The 18,294-nt window shown below is 39.8% G+C and overlaps 1 protein-coding gene across 4 annotated transcripts in view; it reads right to left on the bottom strand.

The window, feature by feature from the left end:
- Positions 1-18,294, bottom strand: part of ACER3 (alkaline ceramidase 3) — a 50,819-nt gene that overhangs the window by 18,891 nt on the left and 13,634 nt on the right. For 3 of the 4 annotated variants that reach the window (XM_042838200.1, XM_042838201.1, XM_042838203.1), the window contains 4 exons: positions 13,836-13,946; positions 7,300-7,352; positions 3,268-3,320; positions 1,541-1,622 (listed from right to left, as the gene is read on the bottom strand). In XM_042838200.1, coding sequence (XP_042694134.1) covers positions 1,541-1,622; positions 3,268-3,320; positions 7,300-7,352; positions 13,836-13,946 — 299 coding nt within the window. Of the gene's footprint in view, positions 1-1,540; positions 1,623-3,267; positions 3,321-7,299; positions 7,353-13,835; positions 13,947-17,329; positions 17,429-18,294 lie in introns of those variants that run through there. The other variant, XM_042838204.1, reaches the window with a different exon arrangement.

Raw genomic sequence — 18,294 nt, 5'->3', positions numbered from 1 at the left:
ATAAGTTGCAACAGAGAACAACCATAACATTACTGATTTAAATTATTGATTAAACAGCCAAGGCTTGTTTGTTAGAATAAAAACGAGGGCCTACCCATATACCATTAAAGCTGATTAAACATTTGAAGTTTCGTCTGGCAAAATCTGGGGTTTCTTCAATCCATTTTAAACTGTGGAGTTATTTTGGAACATTTGGAAGCACAAATAGAGATATTAACATCTAAGACCTCCTCTCATTTAACAGACTTATAACACAAAAACAATTAAAATACAGAAATTGCCAGGCACATTGCGGATAAGCATTGCAAGAAGATGATGTACTTTGCTTTGATTTGCTATTACAAATGTTTTTGACAATAATATTCCTGTTCTTTTTACCAAAAGCCAGTAGTTAACAGACACGTTGGTCACACAGTTCATTTATGCTCTGTTTTTGGAGACAGAAAGGCAACGTGCCCTAGGCATAACTTGCCACAAGTGTAAAGAAAAGAAAGCTTAGGAGGTGTAAAAGAGAAGTCTTTTAAAGGAAAAAAACCTGCATCACTATTTCAATACAACAACCTTTATCAAAAATAAAGGAAGAGATTCCATCTGTGGCTGACAGCCTGTGCAAAAGTCATTTTGTTCGAGCAGGTAGCTGTCTGCATTGAGAAGGGAATGAAGTTAGAAGAATCGAAACCATGTTGAATCTCATTTCTTAATCAGCAATGCTCTTTTCTATTTGGGCTGTTGTTTCAAAACACCCCTCAATACAACAGTCCATTACAGTTCACTTCTTGCAGCCTGATAAACAGGATTATTGCCACTTTTGTCAAAGAGCTTTCCTCAGGGACCTAAAAGGAATCATAGAATCATAAAATGGCCAGGGTTGGAAGGGACCTCAAAGATCATGAAGCTCCAACCTCCCCTGCCACAGGCAGAGCCACAAACCTCCATGTTTAATACTACACCAGGCTGCCCAGGGCCCCATCCAACCTGGCCTTGAAGAACTCCAGGGATGGACGGGGCATCCACAGCCTCTCTGGGCAGCTGTTCCAGCACCTCACCACTCCCTCTGTAAAGAATTTCACCCTGACATCCAGCCTAAATCTTTCCTCCCCCAACTTCAAACCATTTCCCCTTGTCCTGCAGTTATCAACCCTTCCAAAGAGTTGATTCCCCTCCTGTTTGTAGGCTCCCTTGGGGTACTGAAAGGCTGCAGTGAGGTCACCCCACAGCCTTCTTTTCTCCATGCTGAACGAGCCCAGCTCCCTCAGCCTGTCTTCAAAGGGGAGGTGCTTCAGCCCTGTAAAAGGACTCCTCAGTCCTCAAAGGATTGTTTTTGTCACATTCTTATTCTAGCAATTGGATTACTGCGTTGTTTCCTCTTCGTTTATTCTGTATAGTAGCTTAGAGAGAGAGGTTTCAGTTTACTAAGGCCAGTATGTAATTTTCCCACAACAGTCATTCTTCACTGATAGTGGGAGTGACTCAGGATTGCTGTGGGACAGGAGGCTGCGAACATGCAGGTGAAAAAGAGGTATCAGAAAAAGTTACTTACTATGCTGACTATGAAGCTGTATGTTATTAAAATGAAAAGCATTGGATAATTGACTGTGTTCTTGTACTTGAAACATTCGTACCTGGAACAGAACATAAAGGAGAGAGATAACATTTGTCACCACACAAACGATGTATTTTTCAAAAACAAACAAGCAAAAAACCCAACAGTAAGCTTATACATGTACTGAAAATAAACCAATCAGTGGAACAAATTGAGAAAGCATAAACATTTTTCAAAGGTGCTTAAGGGGTGATGGGTGACAAATCAGAAATGAGTTTAAAATGCAATGCAAGTGCCCCAAAGCATTACGTCTGTAATAGCTAAAGTCAGTGTGGGAAAGGATCCACCTTACAAAACAGCAAACTCTTCAGTTCATAAGCTTTTGGAAAGATACCAGCATGGATTAAAAAAAAAAAAAAAAAAAAGTGTAGAAATATCTGAAATATAATCTATGAGGCAGCACAATATGTTACACTGCAAAATGCACTGCCAAAGTAATTGCATGGCCTGAGAGCCACTGGGTTTGAATGATGAGGTGAGGGAGAATCCCATGCAGAACCACCCCAACTACCTCCAAGAAAACCAGAACGATTATTAAAGGCCTCCTGAACCAAGCATTAGCTCGTTCTTCACAGCATTTTAATTACTACCAACCAAACGTAGAGTCTTGTTAGAGCTGGATGTGCAGTAACAGAGTTCAGTGCTTTTGAAGACGACAGCAACCACTGCACAAAATGAGCGTGATTATTTTTTCAATTGGCTTTCTAAAGCCTCTTCTTATCCTTTCTCCAATCACACTCAAATCAGACAAAATGAATGCAAAGGCAATTTCAAGGAGACAGGGAGCTACAATGGAAAACTGTAACAGAGACATTATTATTCTGCTCCTCAGTCTGTACAAATCATACTAATGTATGAATCACAAACTGATGGTAATTTCCACAAGATGCATATTTAGTTCTATCTCAGCCCATCTCCACTGCAAGCTACTTGTACCCTTTACAAAAAAGATATCCAGTTTGCAAGTTGAATATTTGATCACACGTTCAAAAGCAACAAGACAATTAATTTCTGCCTGCAATGGGTCCTGTTAATCATTTAGATTTTCCAAGCAATGGAACAAACCGTTATTCCATCCAGGCCTTGCAGCAACAGGCAAGAAAAATAACTTACTGTATCTCTACTAAATGCCACACTATTCCTGAAATTAAACAGCACAAACCATCTTGGCACAGCATTAAGCTGTCATGCATGTTCCAGGACATTCTTCACAAAATTTGCACTTCATGCCTTTTTTTTGCTTTACTTTTCTAGATGAGTGGAAAGCAGGTTTAACCAGAAAACTGAAATCTGTAAAGCCAGACCATGTCATAAAAACATGGCTGCAATTAATTGCCACGCTGATAATTTCATCGGTACTGCTGAAGTGATTTTCTTATGTCAGCTGTTTACATACCAAGTGCCACAGCTCTGGTTGGATGCAGTGCAACTCTTTAATGTTTTCCTGCTAAACACTAGGAAGACATCTCTAAAGTAGCAAAAACAAGGATTTAAGTCAACTTGGTGCTCTAATGGCCAATCACAATGTTGTACTATTGGCAAAATTGAGATCTCATTGAAAGCCTCAATGTCAGCCTCTCTGTTGAGCTCCACATATGCCATATTATAAAATCTACTATTTCAAAAATATTCAGGAAAAAAAAAAACATTTAACAAATACTTACAGGCAGTAGACAAACACACAACAACTGTATATCATTGGCAGTTCATCCAACAGCTACAAAAAGCAGAGACATCAAAACATGTAAACTGCTTTTAACTTGTGTAAGTTAATTAAGGAGACAGAAGACTTAAGAAAATAGGACTTTTACATCATTTCGATTTCCCCTTCTCAAATGAACTTCAGTATGAGGCAGTATCAACTCCTATTCGACTACTGAAATGTTACTATATTAATAAGCTAATTACACTGGATCTTTGGAATATTACATTACATTATGACCACATCACTTGGATCCTGCTTGATGCAGTAGCATTCTACACAAGCTTCTATAATACATTCTATACAAGCTGCTCCTATACAAGCTTCAACAAACTGTAATGATATAATTGTTTCAGCATGTAAAATAAATCTTGAGGCCATTACGAAGCACCCTGAAATACGCTCAAATGTTTACTTCCTAATTTTGGTAATTTCTGACACTGTTTTAATTCTGAGATGGCTTTTTCTGCTGATTTGAGGGCTTGTTTTTCATATTGTGACAGCCAAATAATGTCTTACTTTAAATATTTTTTATTATTTTAGAGATCAGTGTTATTTCTCCACCTCAATTTCGAGGGAATTAAAACAGTTGCAGGCGATTTCTCAATAACAGGTACACATACACTCTGAATTGTGAAGCATTTATCCAAGAGGGGAAAACAAAAAGAAAGAAACACACAACTTCATTGCATTATTCTATCCTAAAATTGTTCTCAAAGAACACCACCACATTTCTGCTCGTAACACAGTTAACTGATTTCCCAGTGAAGGACTGAAAAATCAGGAAAATGCAAAAGCAAGCGAATGCATCAGTGAAGGTCTACTGCTTCTGATCGTGGATCAAACGCTAACACTGCGCCACCTTAGAACTGTTACTCCCACAACACAATGGACTTTTTCCTAAGAAAAACAAGAACCAGATGCAAAGCCGTTTTGATCTATTTCCTCCACCACGCTGGAAGTCGTCGATGGCCATGTTTGTACAGAAACTCCCTTCCCATTACTGGTAAAGGATAGTTAGCTAGTTCACAATCTTGTTTTTCTGTATGGCCAACCTGATTCTCCTCCATTTGGGAGCACTGGTTGAATTGCAAAGGCAAAAAGCTTCTTTTAGTACTGAATATTTAGATTGGAAAAAGCGAGCTAGTTCTTTACTGAAGATGAATTCTCCAAGGCATGAACTATAAAGCTTTCCTTGGGTTTGGTCACAGAAACTTCAGGAATATTTCACAATACAGCTAAACAGATCTAAGTCACTGAAATGGCAAGTCTTGCTCTTCTTCAAACGTACTGCCGGTGCCTCTCGAGCCAGCAGCCATGTTTGTCTGACCCATGGAAAGTCACTTCCAATAGGTGACCCAGCACACAGCTGAGACTGCAGGAAGAAGGTTTTAATCCCTGAATTATAGGGCCGGGGATTGCAGTAGGTAGCACAAAGAAGGCATTAGGAACAGTGGGCAGATGAAGCCAACTTTGCCACCAGATGAGTTCATCATTGTTGTGATGTCTTAGGGAGAAAAAGAAAGAAGCAGTAGCTAAATTCTAGTTGATAATAGTAGTTACTGTTAATTACAAGTTCAGTGATTCTTTCACCAAGCCTGAAAAGAATTTTCTGCAGGATTAATTCATTCATAGTTTGTTAAGAGCATGAGTGATTCAAGGACTCATAAAAAGAGGGTAAAAAGAATGAGAAATACAATTTAGAAAATACTTGCACATTTGGACAGCTGTGTGTAGTCCAAAGTTCATATGCTGGCTGCTTTTCAGGGACAAAACAATAACAGCAAAGAGACTCTCAAAAGATCCTACTTAGGATTTGCCTGCAGAAGACAGTGGCTTCTGTCTCAAAAGAAATTCATCCTTCCCAAAATGCTGTGACAAGATACCTGAACACTGAAGGAACATGTATAGAAGGGAACTTTGTGAGCTGATTTAGCTGGTTAAAGAAGTATTTTGGAGCCCGCAAACCATGGTTGAGCAAATAAAAATCAAAAAGTGGTTGCTTCAGAAAAAAAAACCTCTCAGGAACTGCTTTTGAGAGCAAAGCTTTCACGTTTCCCTTAATTAAAGCATGTGAATTGACCATTTACAGTATTAAGATTGAAACAAATGTCAAGAAATTCTCTTCAAACAGCTGTCCAGTGCTGACTTTGAATCATAACAAGAGAAAAATTGAACAAGAAAAGACTATTTACTAGTCGAAATGTTTCTTTTATGGTGATTCATCGCTTAGTAAGCAGAGTATTATGGGCCACTTGCAGATTTAGCTTGGCTGCCAAAATAATAAGTGTACTTTATCTCACATAAAGCCTTTTATTCCAGTGGGAAAAATGATGCAAGCCATTGCTGCTCCCCTCTACTCTGCTTCCGTTCGCCCTTTATACACCATGGTCTGTAGGACACTTGGTTGTTCTGATGCAACACCAGAGCTACATGATAACCAGCAAAGTCACATGGATTTAAAAATAAAAACAAAAACAAAAACAACCACCCAGTTTTTTTTTAAAGCCTGGATCATTTTTGTGTGGCCTTGCTCACCTGCAAGAAAGAGAGCCCAAGGGAACATCATGAAACTGCCATTGGGGAGGTTCAGGTTGGATATCAGGAAAAGGTTCTTCGTTGAGAGGGTGACAGGCCACAGGAACAGCCTCCCCAGGGCAGTGGTCATCACACTGAGCTTGCCAGAGTTCAAGAAGTATTTAGGCAAAGCCCCCAAAGCATATGTTCTGATTTTTGGGTGGAGCTATGTGGAGCCAGGAGTTGGACTTGATGATCCTTATGGATCCCTTCAAACGTGGGATATATGATTCTATGAAAGGGGATCTGAAAGTCTGGTTAGAAACAAGCAGCTGAGGGAAGAGAGATGAAAAGGTTTAAGTTTTCCCACTGAGATGGGATTAACTTGTATTAGCTATTAGTTGGCAGGGGGTGGGGTGATGGATCCAGAAAGAAACTTTTTCCATGCCAAAAAAAAAAAAGAACAGCAAATATTTGTATGGTGGCAACAGAATGCTCCACTGTGACTTATCTCCAGCACATGCTACAAAATTGAAAATGAGCATCACAGAGGCAAGCATCACTACAGACTGTAATTTGGTTCAAATTCAAGACATCTGATTTTTGGTGTCTATCTACACAGTCTCAGGTCCCATTATGATTCAAGACTTGATCCAGTTGCCAAGGCACAGGCTATCTCAGATGCTCAGGGTCTCCACTACACCCTCTCAAGGCTGGCAGAGACAGTATGGGATCCAAGAGACCTGCACTCTTGAGGGATGGCACCTGGAGGCCAGACAGAACATTCACATGGTCTGAAAGGACACACACTTTTGTTTTGGTAGACTACGATTCAAGTTCAGGCTACCAACATAGAATCTGTGTAAACACAGATTCCTAGCATAGAGCATAGGTTTCTTAATTTTGAACTGAATTTCATTTCATTCTTTGATATAAAGACAAATTTCCTTTGTTCTCTCAGACCTAAAACAGGACAAAGCTCTTTATGTCCCTTTAGAAAATGAGTAATACCAGGACAAATCCTTATGCCCAGTGCCTGATTGCTAAATACCTTCTGCTTGAGAATGAGACTCTACTATTCAGCAGACACTGACTGCAGTATTTGTGCTACAAGTACATCCAGATCAATAGAAAATATAATAGCAGACATTAAGCTACAAAAGATGATACAGTGAATAACAGTAGGCTATATTGCTTGCTATTAAAACACAGCTGCAGAAATTTTAAAGTACCAGTGAGTAAGAAGATAGTATAATTTCCCAACAAAGTGTCTTCTACAAAGTAAGCAATCGATTAGAGCTCTTATTTTAGGAGTATGTACATCTATTAGTGTAAAGCATCAGGTGGAGTAAGACCCACATACGATCATATCTGAGGTACATTAACTCCTGTTACAGAAGTTTCATCTTGTCAAGAAATGGCAGTATGACTACACAGTGAGAAACATAATGAGTCACAATGTCTTATCAATACTTACTTGCATTTCATACTTCAGGGTCATGTGGAAGCACCAAGATCCCAATCCCACAGCTGAAAACACCAAAGCCATGGTTAGAATACAAGTCTATGCTGAAAACATTTTGGGTGCATTAACTTAAACACGCAAAACTTACTGAAAAAAAAAAAAGCCATGAGCATCCTACCTTGGGGACAACTCGGTTTTCCATGGCTGCCCACTTTATATTGTCAATTTTTTTCTTTGTGGGGGGAGGGAGGTTTCCCTGTCTCCTACTATCTAGTGTGATTTCACTTGAGATCAGGAGTGAAGGGAACCCAGAATGAATGGAACAGCATTACTGCAGCTTTCTTTTTAGAACATTAAGACTTCACTTTGTCAATCTTATAATGCAAAGCATCATTCTAATGTGGTTATCCTGAAAGTCAGCAATATTTCTGCTTATCATCTAGTTTAAAGGTAAATTTGACAAGTAGTTTTTGGCCAGTTTTGGAGGCACAACTGTTACTAGAACTCAGAATCAGAAATTCAAAGTACACAATCAGAATCCATCAGTATTCATTCATTCTGTGAAATGTGAGCACCATCTCCTAGCTTCCTCCTGCAATCCTTCTAGATGATCCATTTTATTTATTCGAAATACTATGATTTCACAAGTAAATTCAGAATTTAATTTATGAGACGTATGCTTTGCTTATACCAAGTTCTCAGCAGTTAAACAAGGACAATGTTTCTTGTAAGTTAGATTTCATTATTTAGAGCAAAGCCAATAGAGTATTTAATCTGTCATTCGCTGCTTTGGAATGTGAATAATTAAATACTCTCATTAAGCACCAGCTCATTTTTATTTTGGAAGAGTAACTACATTAATGTGATGCCTTGTCTTCCTTCAAGAAATGAAGCTTTACCTCATCCTCAGAGAAAGCCAACTATTTTGCACACTGGGTAGTGCTGCTGTGCAGCCTTTGCTGCAAGAATACAACCTTCTTTTCTGCACCCACCAGCTTGGCTTCACTGAGGCATACACAAACAGCACTTTTTATACAGTTTTCCCAAGGCAGTTGATAGACACGTCTGGAGATGTTTCTTTAGATGCTTTTATCCTGGAATTGTGATTATATATACTCAACAAAATGAAATACCAAAGCTGTACCGAAACACAGAACTGTAACAGAGCTGCACTGCCAAACTCTTCAAGTCCATATATACGCACCCTGTAACTTACAATGGACTTCTGATTACATTGCTTGGCTTTTGAAAACTCTTTCTGAACAACAGGCAACCACTTCATGGGATTTTAATGAGAAATTCTCACAGCTGTATTTCTGCATATACAGAATAGATTATAACTATTAATCACTCTGCAGAAAAAGCACATTGAGATCGTAATTAAAACAGTGCCACCCATTACTGTGGCTGTCATGCTGATTTCAGTATCTTCATGATACAATCCATTAAAAATTGTAACTATTATTTTCGAGTATGAACAAAACCATTGCATAACAAATTGCTACTCGTTTTAAATTAACAAAATATGTTATTAGGTTTCTTTTTTGTTTGTGTTTGTTGTCATTTTTTAAATGCTATTGAGGCTATAAATCTCAACAGCTTGTTACTAAACACACTCCTCCCCTTCCTCCTGGAACATGATTAGAAGCAGTTATTTCGAGATTATCTTTCCTATTCAGTATCATCAAATGCCACAGGTAACACTGTTGCAAGTCATTAATCCCAGGACTATAATTAATTTCTAGAAACAGTTATCAAAATACTGCTGTGTCTGTGTAGTGATCACACCGTTTCTTGTTCATTCAAGGCCAGGCTGGATGTGGCTCTGGGCAGCCTGGTCTGGTGGCTGGCGACCCTGCACATAGCAGGGGGTTGAAACTAGATGATCATTGTGGTCTTTTTCAACCCAGAACATTCTATGATTCTATGAATTTTTCAATAGTTTGAGGAAAAATTAGATCTGTCACATAAGCAGTGGCAATTCATGTTGATATAAGACTATCCATCAGCATTACGAATTATTCTTTAATCATAACCTAACATCTACAGAAAAAGCAACATATTAGGATCACCTAGATGTGGCACGAATTTAAATTAAAATAAAGAACACTGTAAAGGGTGGGATGAAATTTAGCTCTAGCTGCTAACATCTTTATTTAGGTATTTACATATTTACTTGGTATCAAAGCTTCCACTAAAGACAACATCATTATAAGAGCAATTCAGCTGGCCAACTACAGCATACCACAAACAGTCAAAGAATGAAAGATGAAAAAGCAGAATTAAATCAATTATTTTTATGGAGTTGTTTTGTTTTCTACGCTCAGTACTGGTTTCCCTCCTCCGCCTCAGACAAGAGTGACCTTGCCTACTCCCACCGTACAGCTCTACCAGAGAACTCCAGCACAGCTGGGCCAGTTCCCAGACAGCATAATGCAAGCGTCTGTGCTAGAGAATGGTTAGAACAGTCTGTGGCATGAGCCTGGCCTGTTCCAACTAGCACTTTTCCCCAGCAGTTCCCAGCACAGTCCAGCAGCCAGAAGAGCCCCAAGCTCGTGCCCAATAGGATATTTGTATGCAGTCTCCCTCTTTTGGAGGCTGAGATAAACAGACAGACCGTTCCACATTGCTTGGCTTCAGCATGCAGGAACATTCCCAAGCACATCTGATTTACAAACACAGCCTCTGCAGCATCTCTGTGGCTCTTAGATAAAAATAAGGGAATTAATTTGGGGTGAAGGGCTTCTAACAACTCTTATTGCAGATGCAGTTTCAGTGGAAAAAGAAATACATATATTTAAATCAAGACCCGTCTAGAACATAAAACATTTGGAAATCACATTTCCCCGTAAGAAGAGAAAATGTCATGGGTAAAACCCAATAAAAAACCAAAGCATCAAAATGAGCCACCCAAAACCAACTGCTTCGAGGTAATGACACTCTGATCTCTTCTACCTGCTTGATGAGAAGCAAAATGCTAAAGCGACTGCTTAAGAATAATCTCAGTAACTTTAGACTGACTGATAAATAGTTCTCACTAAAAATCTCATCCTTTTTCTATTGAGTTCATTGACAATATGCCCTTCGAGCTGAAGCGCAGCAGAAACAAAGGCTGAGAACAGTGTGCTGCATCTCAAAACACTTGTTGTAAAGTGCAACCCAGTTTTGGCACCAGTACGAACAAGGAATTTATTTAAATAGTTATTCAGAAATCCCCATTCTTGTTGAGCCAAGTTGGGATCTTAGCACGTATGTGAAATGAACAGTCCTCCCCTAATTCAACATGCACTGGGTTCAAAGAGGAAATAGATGTCAGCAGCAGAAATTGTAGGGTATAAAGTAAAGCACTGAACACAGCGTGGTGAAACAAAGGACCTGACAATCAGCTGAATGTCTGGAAGCATCCAAAAGGAGCAGCTGATCTGGATCGAAATAACGTCTAGAAACAACACTTACATTCTCAAATGCTAACAGATTTCATTTCAACGTCCGCTTTGACAGCTGCCTACTAGCTTCTTGTAAAATATCAGTAATGATTCAACATAACTAACTACAGTGCCCCCTCCCACCCCCATATCTTCAGAGCAGAACTGTGAAAGACTTTCTACTTTGACAAAACAACCCATTGACAGCAGAGCTCCTAACTGGTGGTGTTTTCAATGAAGCCTCAAGTGAAACCAGCACTTCTGCGTTACATTCAATGCTCCTTTATGGATTAAGTCTGTATTTGTGATAAATTAGTGACAGAATGAAATCTGTTCATAAATAAAACCATTTTCAGGAAATGTGCTCTCTGGCACTTTCTAACACAAAGACATTTCTGTACACCTACTCTCTCTGTGTCAGTATGTTTTTCATTCAGTCACATGCGGAGATAGAATGCCAATGTTCCTGGCACATTTCAACTGCATTTAAAATTCTGTTTCTCTTCTCATTTGCTGCTTTTTTTCTTCTGTAGAGGAACAGATGTTAAGAGGCTTGTGATTCCACACGATTCTGCTCTTGTTTTTCCACCAAGAAGTGATAAAGCTGTCTACGTTCTTTCATATCTCCCAACTGCTACAAAACAGCCCAGCATTATGAATAGTGAAATGGAGACAAAACAGAAGAGAAACATACTGGGTCACACACAGTGACCTGTAATGTGAGGTTCTAACATAAGAAATGAAAGTCGAGTCATGCAAGCATTATCACTGCAGACAGCATTCAAAGACTTCTTCTCCCCAGTCACAGATGAGCCCAGCTGGAAGTCAGGACTGCCCTGCAGCAATGCTGCCAAGTATGCAGGCTGAGTTCCCCTTCATGAACACCAGAAACAGCAAGAAAATGGAAGTCTATGGTGTTTATTATGAACAAAGACAGACTCTTTTACCACATTAACTGGTATATGATAAAAGCCGGTTCAGAGCTGGAAATCCCTCTAGCAGTCTTGGTGTGACATGCTGACGTTCTGGTCAAACAATGGCACAATCTGTCCATCATGAAGCAGCTACAATATATAGCAAATAGTGAGACTCAATGCAGTTTGACCATTTTTCAGTTTAGAAGGAATCTTTTAGAAGGAACTAATCTTTCAGGATACTTTGATTCAAAAACAAGGGAAGAGTCAACTTTAGCAAAGCTGAAGGAAGGGAAGCCACCCAGGGAGACCTGGACAGGCTTGAAATGTGGACCTGTGGGATTCAAATAAGGTTTAGCAAAGCTAAGTGCACGGTGCTGCACTTGGGTCCAGGCAATCCCAGGTATGTGTACGGACTGGGAAAAGAACTCACTGAGAGCAGCCCTGTGGAGAAGGACTTAAGGGTGTTGGTAGAGGAAAAGCTAGATATTAGCCAGCAGTGTGTGCCTGCAGCCAAGAAGGCCATCAGTATCCTGGGCTGCATCAACTGAGGGGTAGCAGCAGGGTGAGGGAGGGGATTATCCCTCTCTGCCCTTGTGAGGCAGCCCACCTGGAATACTGCATCCAGGTCTGGGGCCTCTAGCACAAGGAGGATGCAGATCTGTTAGGAGTGGGTCCTGAGCAGGGCTATGAAGGTGCTCAGAGGGCTGAAGCACCTCTCCTATGAAGAAAGGCTGAGGGAATTAGGCTTGTTCAGCCTGGAGAAGACAAGACTTTGAGGAGACTTTAGTGTGGCCTTCCAGTACACGAAGGGAGCTTATAAACAGGAAGGAAATTGACTTCTTACGCTGATACCAATGGGACAAGGAGGAATGGTTTTAAATGGGGGAGATTTAGATTAGATGGTAGGAAAAAATCCTTTACTTGGAGTGCGGTAAGGCCCTGGCACTGCTGCCCAGAGAGATGTGGGGGCCCCATCCCTGAAGATGCTCAAGGCCACGCTGGATGAAACCCTGGGCAGCCTGAGCTGGTGGGGGCAACCAGCCCATGGCAGTGGCTAAAACTCAATGATCACTAAGGTCCCTTTCAAACCAAGTCATTCTATGATTCAAATGCTTACACAAACTTTCGTTTTCTCTCTGGCCTTCAGAAGCTCCTTCCACCAAAGTAATTTAAACTGAGACAAAAAAACACTCAGTTTTTACTCAAAACTCTAGAACACCTCCATATGGCTATTTGGAAAGTTCTCAGGAGCTTCCACGGCTGCCTATATTTCACACATATTAGCAAAGCTGAACTAGGTCTCCAAGTAGCTGAAAAACCCTGAGTTGTACCTTGTGCATGTAACAGCTTCATTGGCATCACAAATACACTTAGCATATGGTTGTCTGCTTTCTGACAATGTTTATCTAAATACATATGCAAGCCAGTTTTAAATGTAACATTTGCAATAAACAGGCGTCTTAGCACTGAGAAGACTGGGAAAGTCAGCCTCCCCAGAGAAGGGAGCTACAGCAAACAGATTTGTGAAATCCACTTCTAGAGACCCTACTGCCAAGTCTGAATGGTCTTAACATCTTTTCTCAGAAGGAATGCGATTAGTAGCTACATAACTGAAAACTTAAAGGAATACGTTTATTTTCTGTATTTTGTTATTACAGGAAGAAACAGACTGCAGTGAAGTCCACTGATACACCAAGGTCTCTTATTTTCTCTTCCGTCCCTGCAGAACTTCTCAAATACAACAGCAGTTAGGTTGTTGGGGCCAAACAAGAATTGAAAGCCAATTCCAACTCATGAAAGAATGCTCTTTCAATTCCTCTAAAATCTTGCCTGTTTCTATGGAATACAAATACTATTTAAAAATAACAAAAAGCACACTAATATGCCATTAAGCTTTTGAAAATAGCACCACAAAAGAGACCTTTCGCATGAAAACCTCACAGAGTTATTTAATACACCCTAATTTCATGCTCTTGGTTGCGGTTGGACTCGATGATCTTTAAGGTCTTTTCCAACCTTAGCAATTCTATGACTCTACGATTCTAAACAGTATTTTCCTGTAAACATAAACCTCAATGTGGTTGAGCTGTTATAGTTTCACACACAGTATTTGGATTCCACTACTTGGTTTATTAATATTTGGATATTGTTCACTGTTCTTTTCTTATAAAGGCAGCCAGAAGCACAAATTAACATTTACACGTACCTGTAAGACATAAATATGCAGCTAAATACCGCTTTTCAAGGCCATCTTTATAGGTCCGAATCGCACCATAGATTGGAGGTAGAATGAAAATCAGGTTACTCACTGTGTTCCCTGTAGGACAGAAGCAAAAGCAGGGATTTAGAATTGGATACTACACACTTTCAATATACAAAGCTGCTTCAACAGTTGTCACCCAGGAAGCTGCATCTTTTTGAAACTGTCTTCTGCTTAAACATAACACACACAGTTAAATTCTGGCGCAGCACAGTTAACCATTTGAAGACTGTTTTCACTCTGTTGCCACTTTCCATAGTAAGAGAATACTAAATTAGCTGAAAAGGTTGGCTTAGATGATGATAGGGTTCCTTGATTGCATGGAACATGAATTCAAACCCAAGTCCTTCAGGAGATAAAGCTAGGTATTCTACGAGCTGTTTTCTCTTCTGCCCTCACAGTTCTCCCTTCTGATCCTTAAGGTCACTGAGTGACTCATTCCTAAATTAACCAGTTCAATCTCTACTATTTGTGTGCAATCACTACATCACAAATCACAACACGATCAAAGATTGCAAGAAGGTTCGAAAAGGAACAGCAAAGGGTTAAGAGCAAGAGGGTATGAATAAGAATAGCAAAAAAGTTAGAAGCCACTAACGATCAGCATGACAGGCAACTGTCAAAGCTTATCAAAAGCTGGAGCTTCAGCAAGACGTTGCTGCTCTCCATCCCTCCTGCTGAAGCTGGGATGCAACACAAAGGAATGACACATGTGCTGCAGAATCAGAGACAGCACGAACAAGCACAGAGCCCAGCTCTCATACCAGGGGGCAGGACAGCCTTTCCAGCACTGGGGAAGATGAAGAAACCTTCCCTCTTCTTTTCTTTCTTATGACTACTTAGCCATCCTCATTTAGACATGTTTTCAAACTGTCCTGGCCATTGGAAAATGCACAATGAAATGGTGAGAAGTACAAGTGAAGTAAAAGGAAATAGCACATTTCTCAGCAGAGAGGATTCAGATTTTGAGCCCAACCACAAATCAAAGTTTCAAGGAGAAAGGTTTTGCAATGGGAATGAAATGACATGCAAGTTAGGCAAGAGCAGATAGAAAAGAAGGTAGAACCTTGCTCACATAAATTAAGCTGCAAAATTTCACATGCCATCAGTTAAATGCAGATAGCCAAAATGTAAAGTCTGATTTCCTAAGATCTCAATAACCACAGGCACAACGTATGAAGATAATGAGAGGCCACAAATCAAAACAGCTCTGCAAATACACACTAGCTTGAACCAATATAACAGGCCTTTTGGATGCCCTGTATCTCTGGGGAATCATTAACCTATCAGCACGTTCCTACAGTGACGCAGTAGACCAGGTTTGGAAGAAACCTGCTGAAAATGCAGCACTATGTGGTACATCACCATCACCATTACCCACAAATCAGGCAGAGATGTCATCTAGCCTCAGAAAATAGAGCAAAGGCTACACAGACTGGATAGCAAAACTCCTGCTTTCCGAAGGAGCTGTCAAATACATCCATCTAACAAAGATGTCATTAGAATTGATGTAAATATCACTGTTAAAGGTCACTTTATGATGAAATTGTCAAAAACCTGGCAAAAATTCAAATATGCAAGTGCTGAATAAAAGAAATACCACATTGTTTATCCATAGATGGGAAGGCACGTGACCTTCAAAGCCATCTGCAGTAGGATAACAAACTGCTAATGGATACAGGAAGACAGAAAAGAGATTCTTCCGTAGGAAAACAAAGGCTCCAACACTTCCTGTAAAGTTATAATTACGTTAAATTATTGAAAATTTATGAGCATTTAATTTAAGACCATCCTGCTGCGATAGGAAATGCTGCAGACCTAGTGTAGCTGTAAATTCCTGACACTCCTCCTGGGCAGTTTTTGGCCCATATTATCCAGCATGGATTAAGCAAGCCTATTTGGGAAACACTTATTGAAAATTGTGCTGTTTTGTTTTTAAATAAAGGGAATAGGAGCGGAGGAGCAGTGGAGTTCTATAGCACGCTGCTGGCAAAATTACTTATTTCAAGAACCAAAACAAGGCAGTTATTCAACATAGTGTCCCCAGGAGTGTGGATTTCATAAAAGTCGTGTTCTTTTTTTCAGGATTATCCTCGTATAGAAGAGCTCACCCATTCATTAACAAGGATTTTTACTAATTCCCTCAAAAGTGGCAGTGGGACATGCACAGAAATTAGCAGACAATCCCACAAAAGAAAAAGATGACAAGTAATTGCAGCCCCATTGCTCGGAAGGTAATTAACAGAGGACTGACTGAAACAAGTTTTAAAGGAAACAGATACTGAAGTTGGAAATGGGAAAGTTATACTCTAAATATACACATAAAACCAGGCTCCACAAACACAGCATGGGAAATGCCATGGATAAAAGGGAGCTATATGAAATAAAGGATAAGAGTGACAAATGAATAAATGGATAATAAACTAAGCTTAAATAAATGCATCCTAGCAGGTAGAAAATATCTTCCAAATGAGGAGGAACCATTTATGAGTTACTTCCCAATAGTAACAGGCTGTCTGCTGCTGTAGGGTGAAGCTCAGTTAGCTCCAACACTGGAGTGATGCAATATGGTGGCCTACAACCATGAAGATTATACTTGGTACCAGGTCAAACAGAAGTTTAACTTCTAACCATGTTAACTGGCAGACTGGATGACAAACCTTGCCAAATTTCTTAAGTGTTTTCAAGACTGTTATAGCACAAAGCGCTGTTTCAGAGGATGATTTTATTCCTTGGGAGAACACCATACTGTACCAAAACAAAATCAGATCATCGCTTCAACAAGCCTTTGTCTCCCGGAAGGACAGCTCTACTTGTGTTTCACCACAGCTGCACTCTATTATACAAACAGAGCAGCAAAACTGACTGGTCTTTTTTTTCCCCTATGCATGTACAGTCATCTTTGGACCGTTAAAAATATATTTATGGTATCATAAATGCATGAAGATCTGTACAGAGACTGAAATTACATGGTTAGTGGTTTACACCAAAGTTACAAACAAAACTTCAAGAGGAAATAGCATTTACAGGCAAACATGGGCGCAATATACTCTTATCTGAAGAGTTTGGTATAGCTAAGGTACACAAACCTGAAGGACCCTACTTTCATAAGCTTTCAGTTTTCCCCAAGATGCAGTCACTTCTATGTTAGAAAGTTATTTCTACAATAAACGTGGATGAGAAGTTACAAGGATAAACCATGTGAAGTTGCAAATACGTCAAGCACAGTCAGAAAAAATACTTTGCAGGATGCAGGAACATAGCACAAAGAGAGAAAATAGGAATGTTTTCATTGCAGGAAGAGAAGTGATATTTAAAAAGAAGCCAAAATTATCATTTTCTGCTTTTGGCAAGGTGACCTAACACGGTTTACAGTGTTAAGAGATCCTTTCTCCTGTGTTTGTACATAGAATAAGTTAAGGTTTACCAACTGTAAGGACCTTTTCAAATGTTAAGACGTTTGCCTTTCTGCTCTCCATCTGGCTGTCTCACGCTCAAAGGAAGACTTTTGAATTCAGTATGGTTTCTGCAAGACTCAAACCAACAACAAAAATAACCATTACCTTCAGATAGCGAAGAACAACATGATTTTTTTCCAGCTTAAGATGTCAGCTAGCTATTAAAAGCTTCTAAGAATCATGATATTCATTACAGGCTTTCAACCTACCCTTAAAATCAACAGCAGCTCACTGTGAAACACAAGAAAGGGAAGTAGCTCCTGCCTTCTCAAATATACACACCTAGCTCCTGTAAAGTCAATGTGTCTTGTGTGATTAGAAAACAAACAAGATTTTGAGGCGAAAATGATCTATTCCATTGTGTGCACCTCACGCTGCACAGCACAATTTTAGTGCAGCACCTGGATCACATAGCTGCTCCTTTTTTCCCATTAATGGATTAAAAAAACAAAAATAATTTTAAAAAACCAAAGCCTGTCAGATGGCCTCATGATACATTCAGAACTTGAATCATCCTTTCAGCTGCTTTCAGATACAATTTCTATCTCACAGTTTTTGTTCTCGGAAGCATCTCAAGCAGCTCTGGTGCAAAGCGTGGCTCTTTATCTGAGGGCACAACCACCTACCATGGAAATATCCTCTCCTTAAGAAAGGATGGATTCTCTACATGGAAGGATTTCTAGAGATGGGAAACCAAAGAAACTCAGAGATTAACAGTGTAAGAATGGCATAAGAAGAGTAGTCCCAGCTGCAGCAGGTGAGATGAGACAAAAAATGACAAAAAGGTGTTGAAATCTGAATTCCAAACTGGAGAAGTAGGCAGCCTAATGACTTAAACACAGCGGAGGATTCTAGAATATCTCCTTACCAGAATCTCAGTCAAATCCAATATGGGAGTCCTTGCTAAGACAGAAGTGCCTCACAGCTCACCTACCACGGCATTGTAA

This window comes from Centrocercus urophasianus, unplaced genomic scaffold (assembly GCF_019232065.1).
Source record: "Centrocercus urophasianus isolate 14NV4802_14NV808 unplaced genomic scaffold, USGS_Curo_1.0 seq_74, whole genome shotgun sequence".
Classification (NCBI taxonomy): domain Eukaryota; kingdom Metazoa; phylum Chordata; class Aves; order Galliformes; family Phasianidae; genus Centrocercus; species Centrocercus urophasianus.
This window is presented reverse-complemented; position numbering and strand designations above follow the sequence as displayed.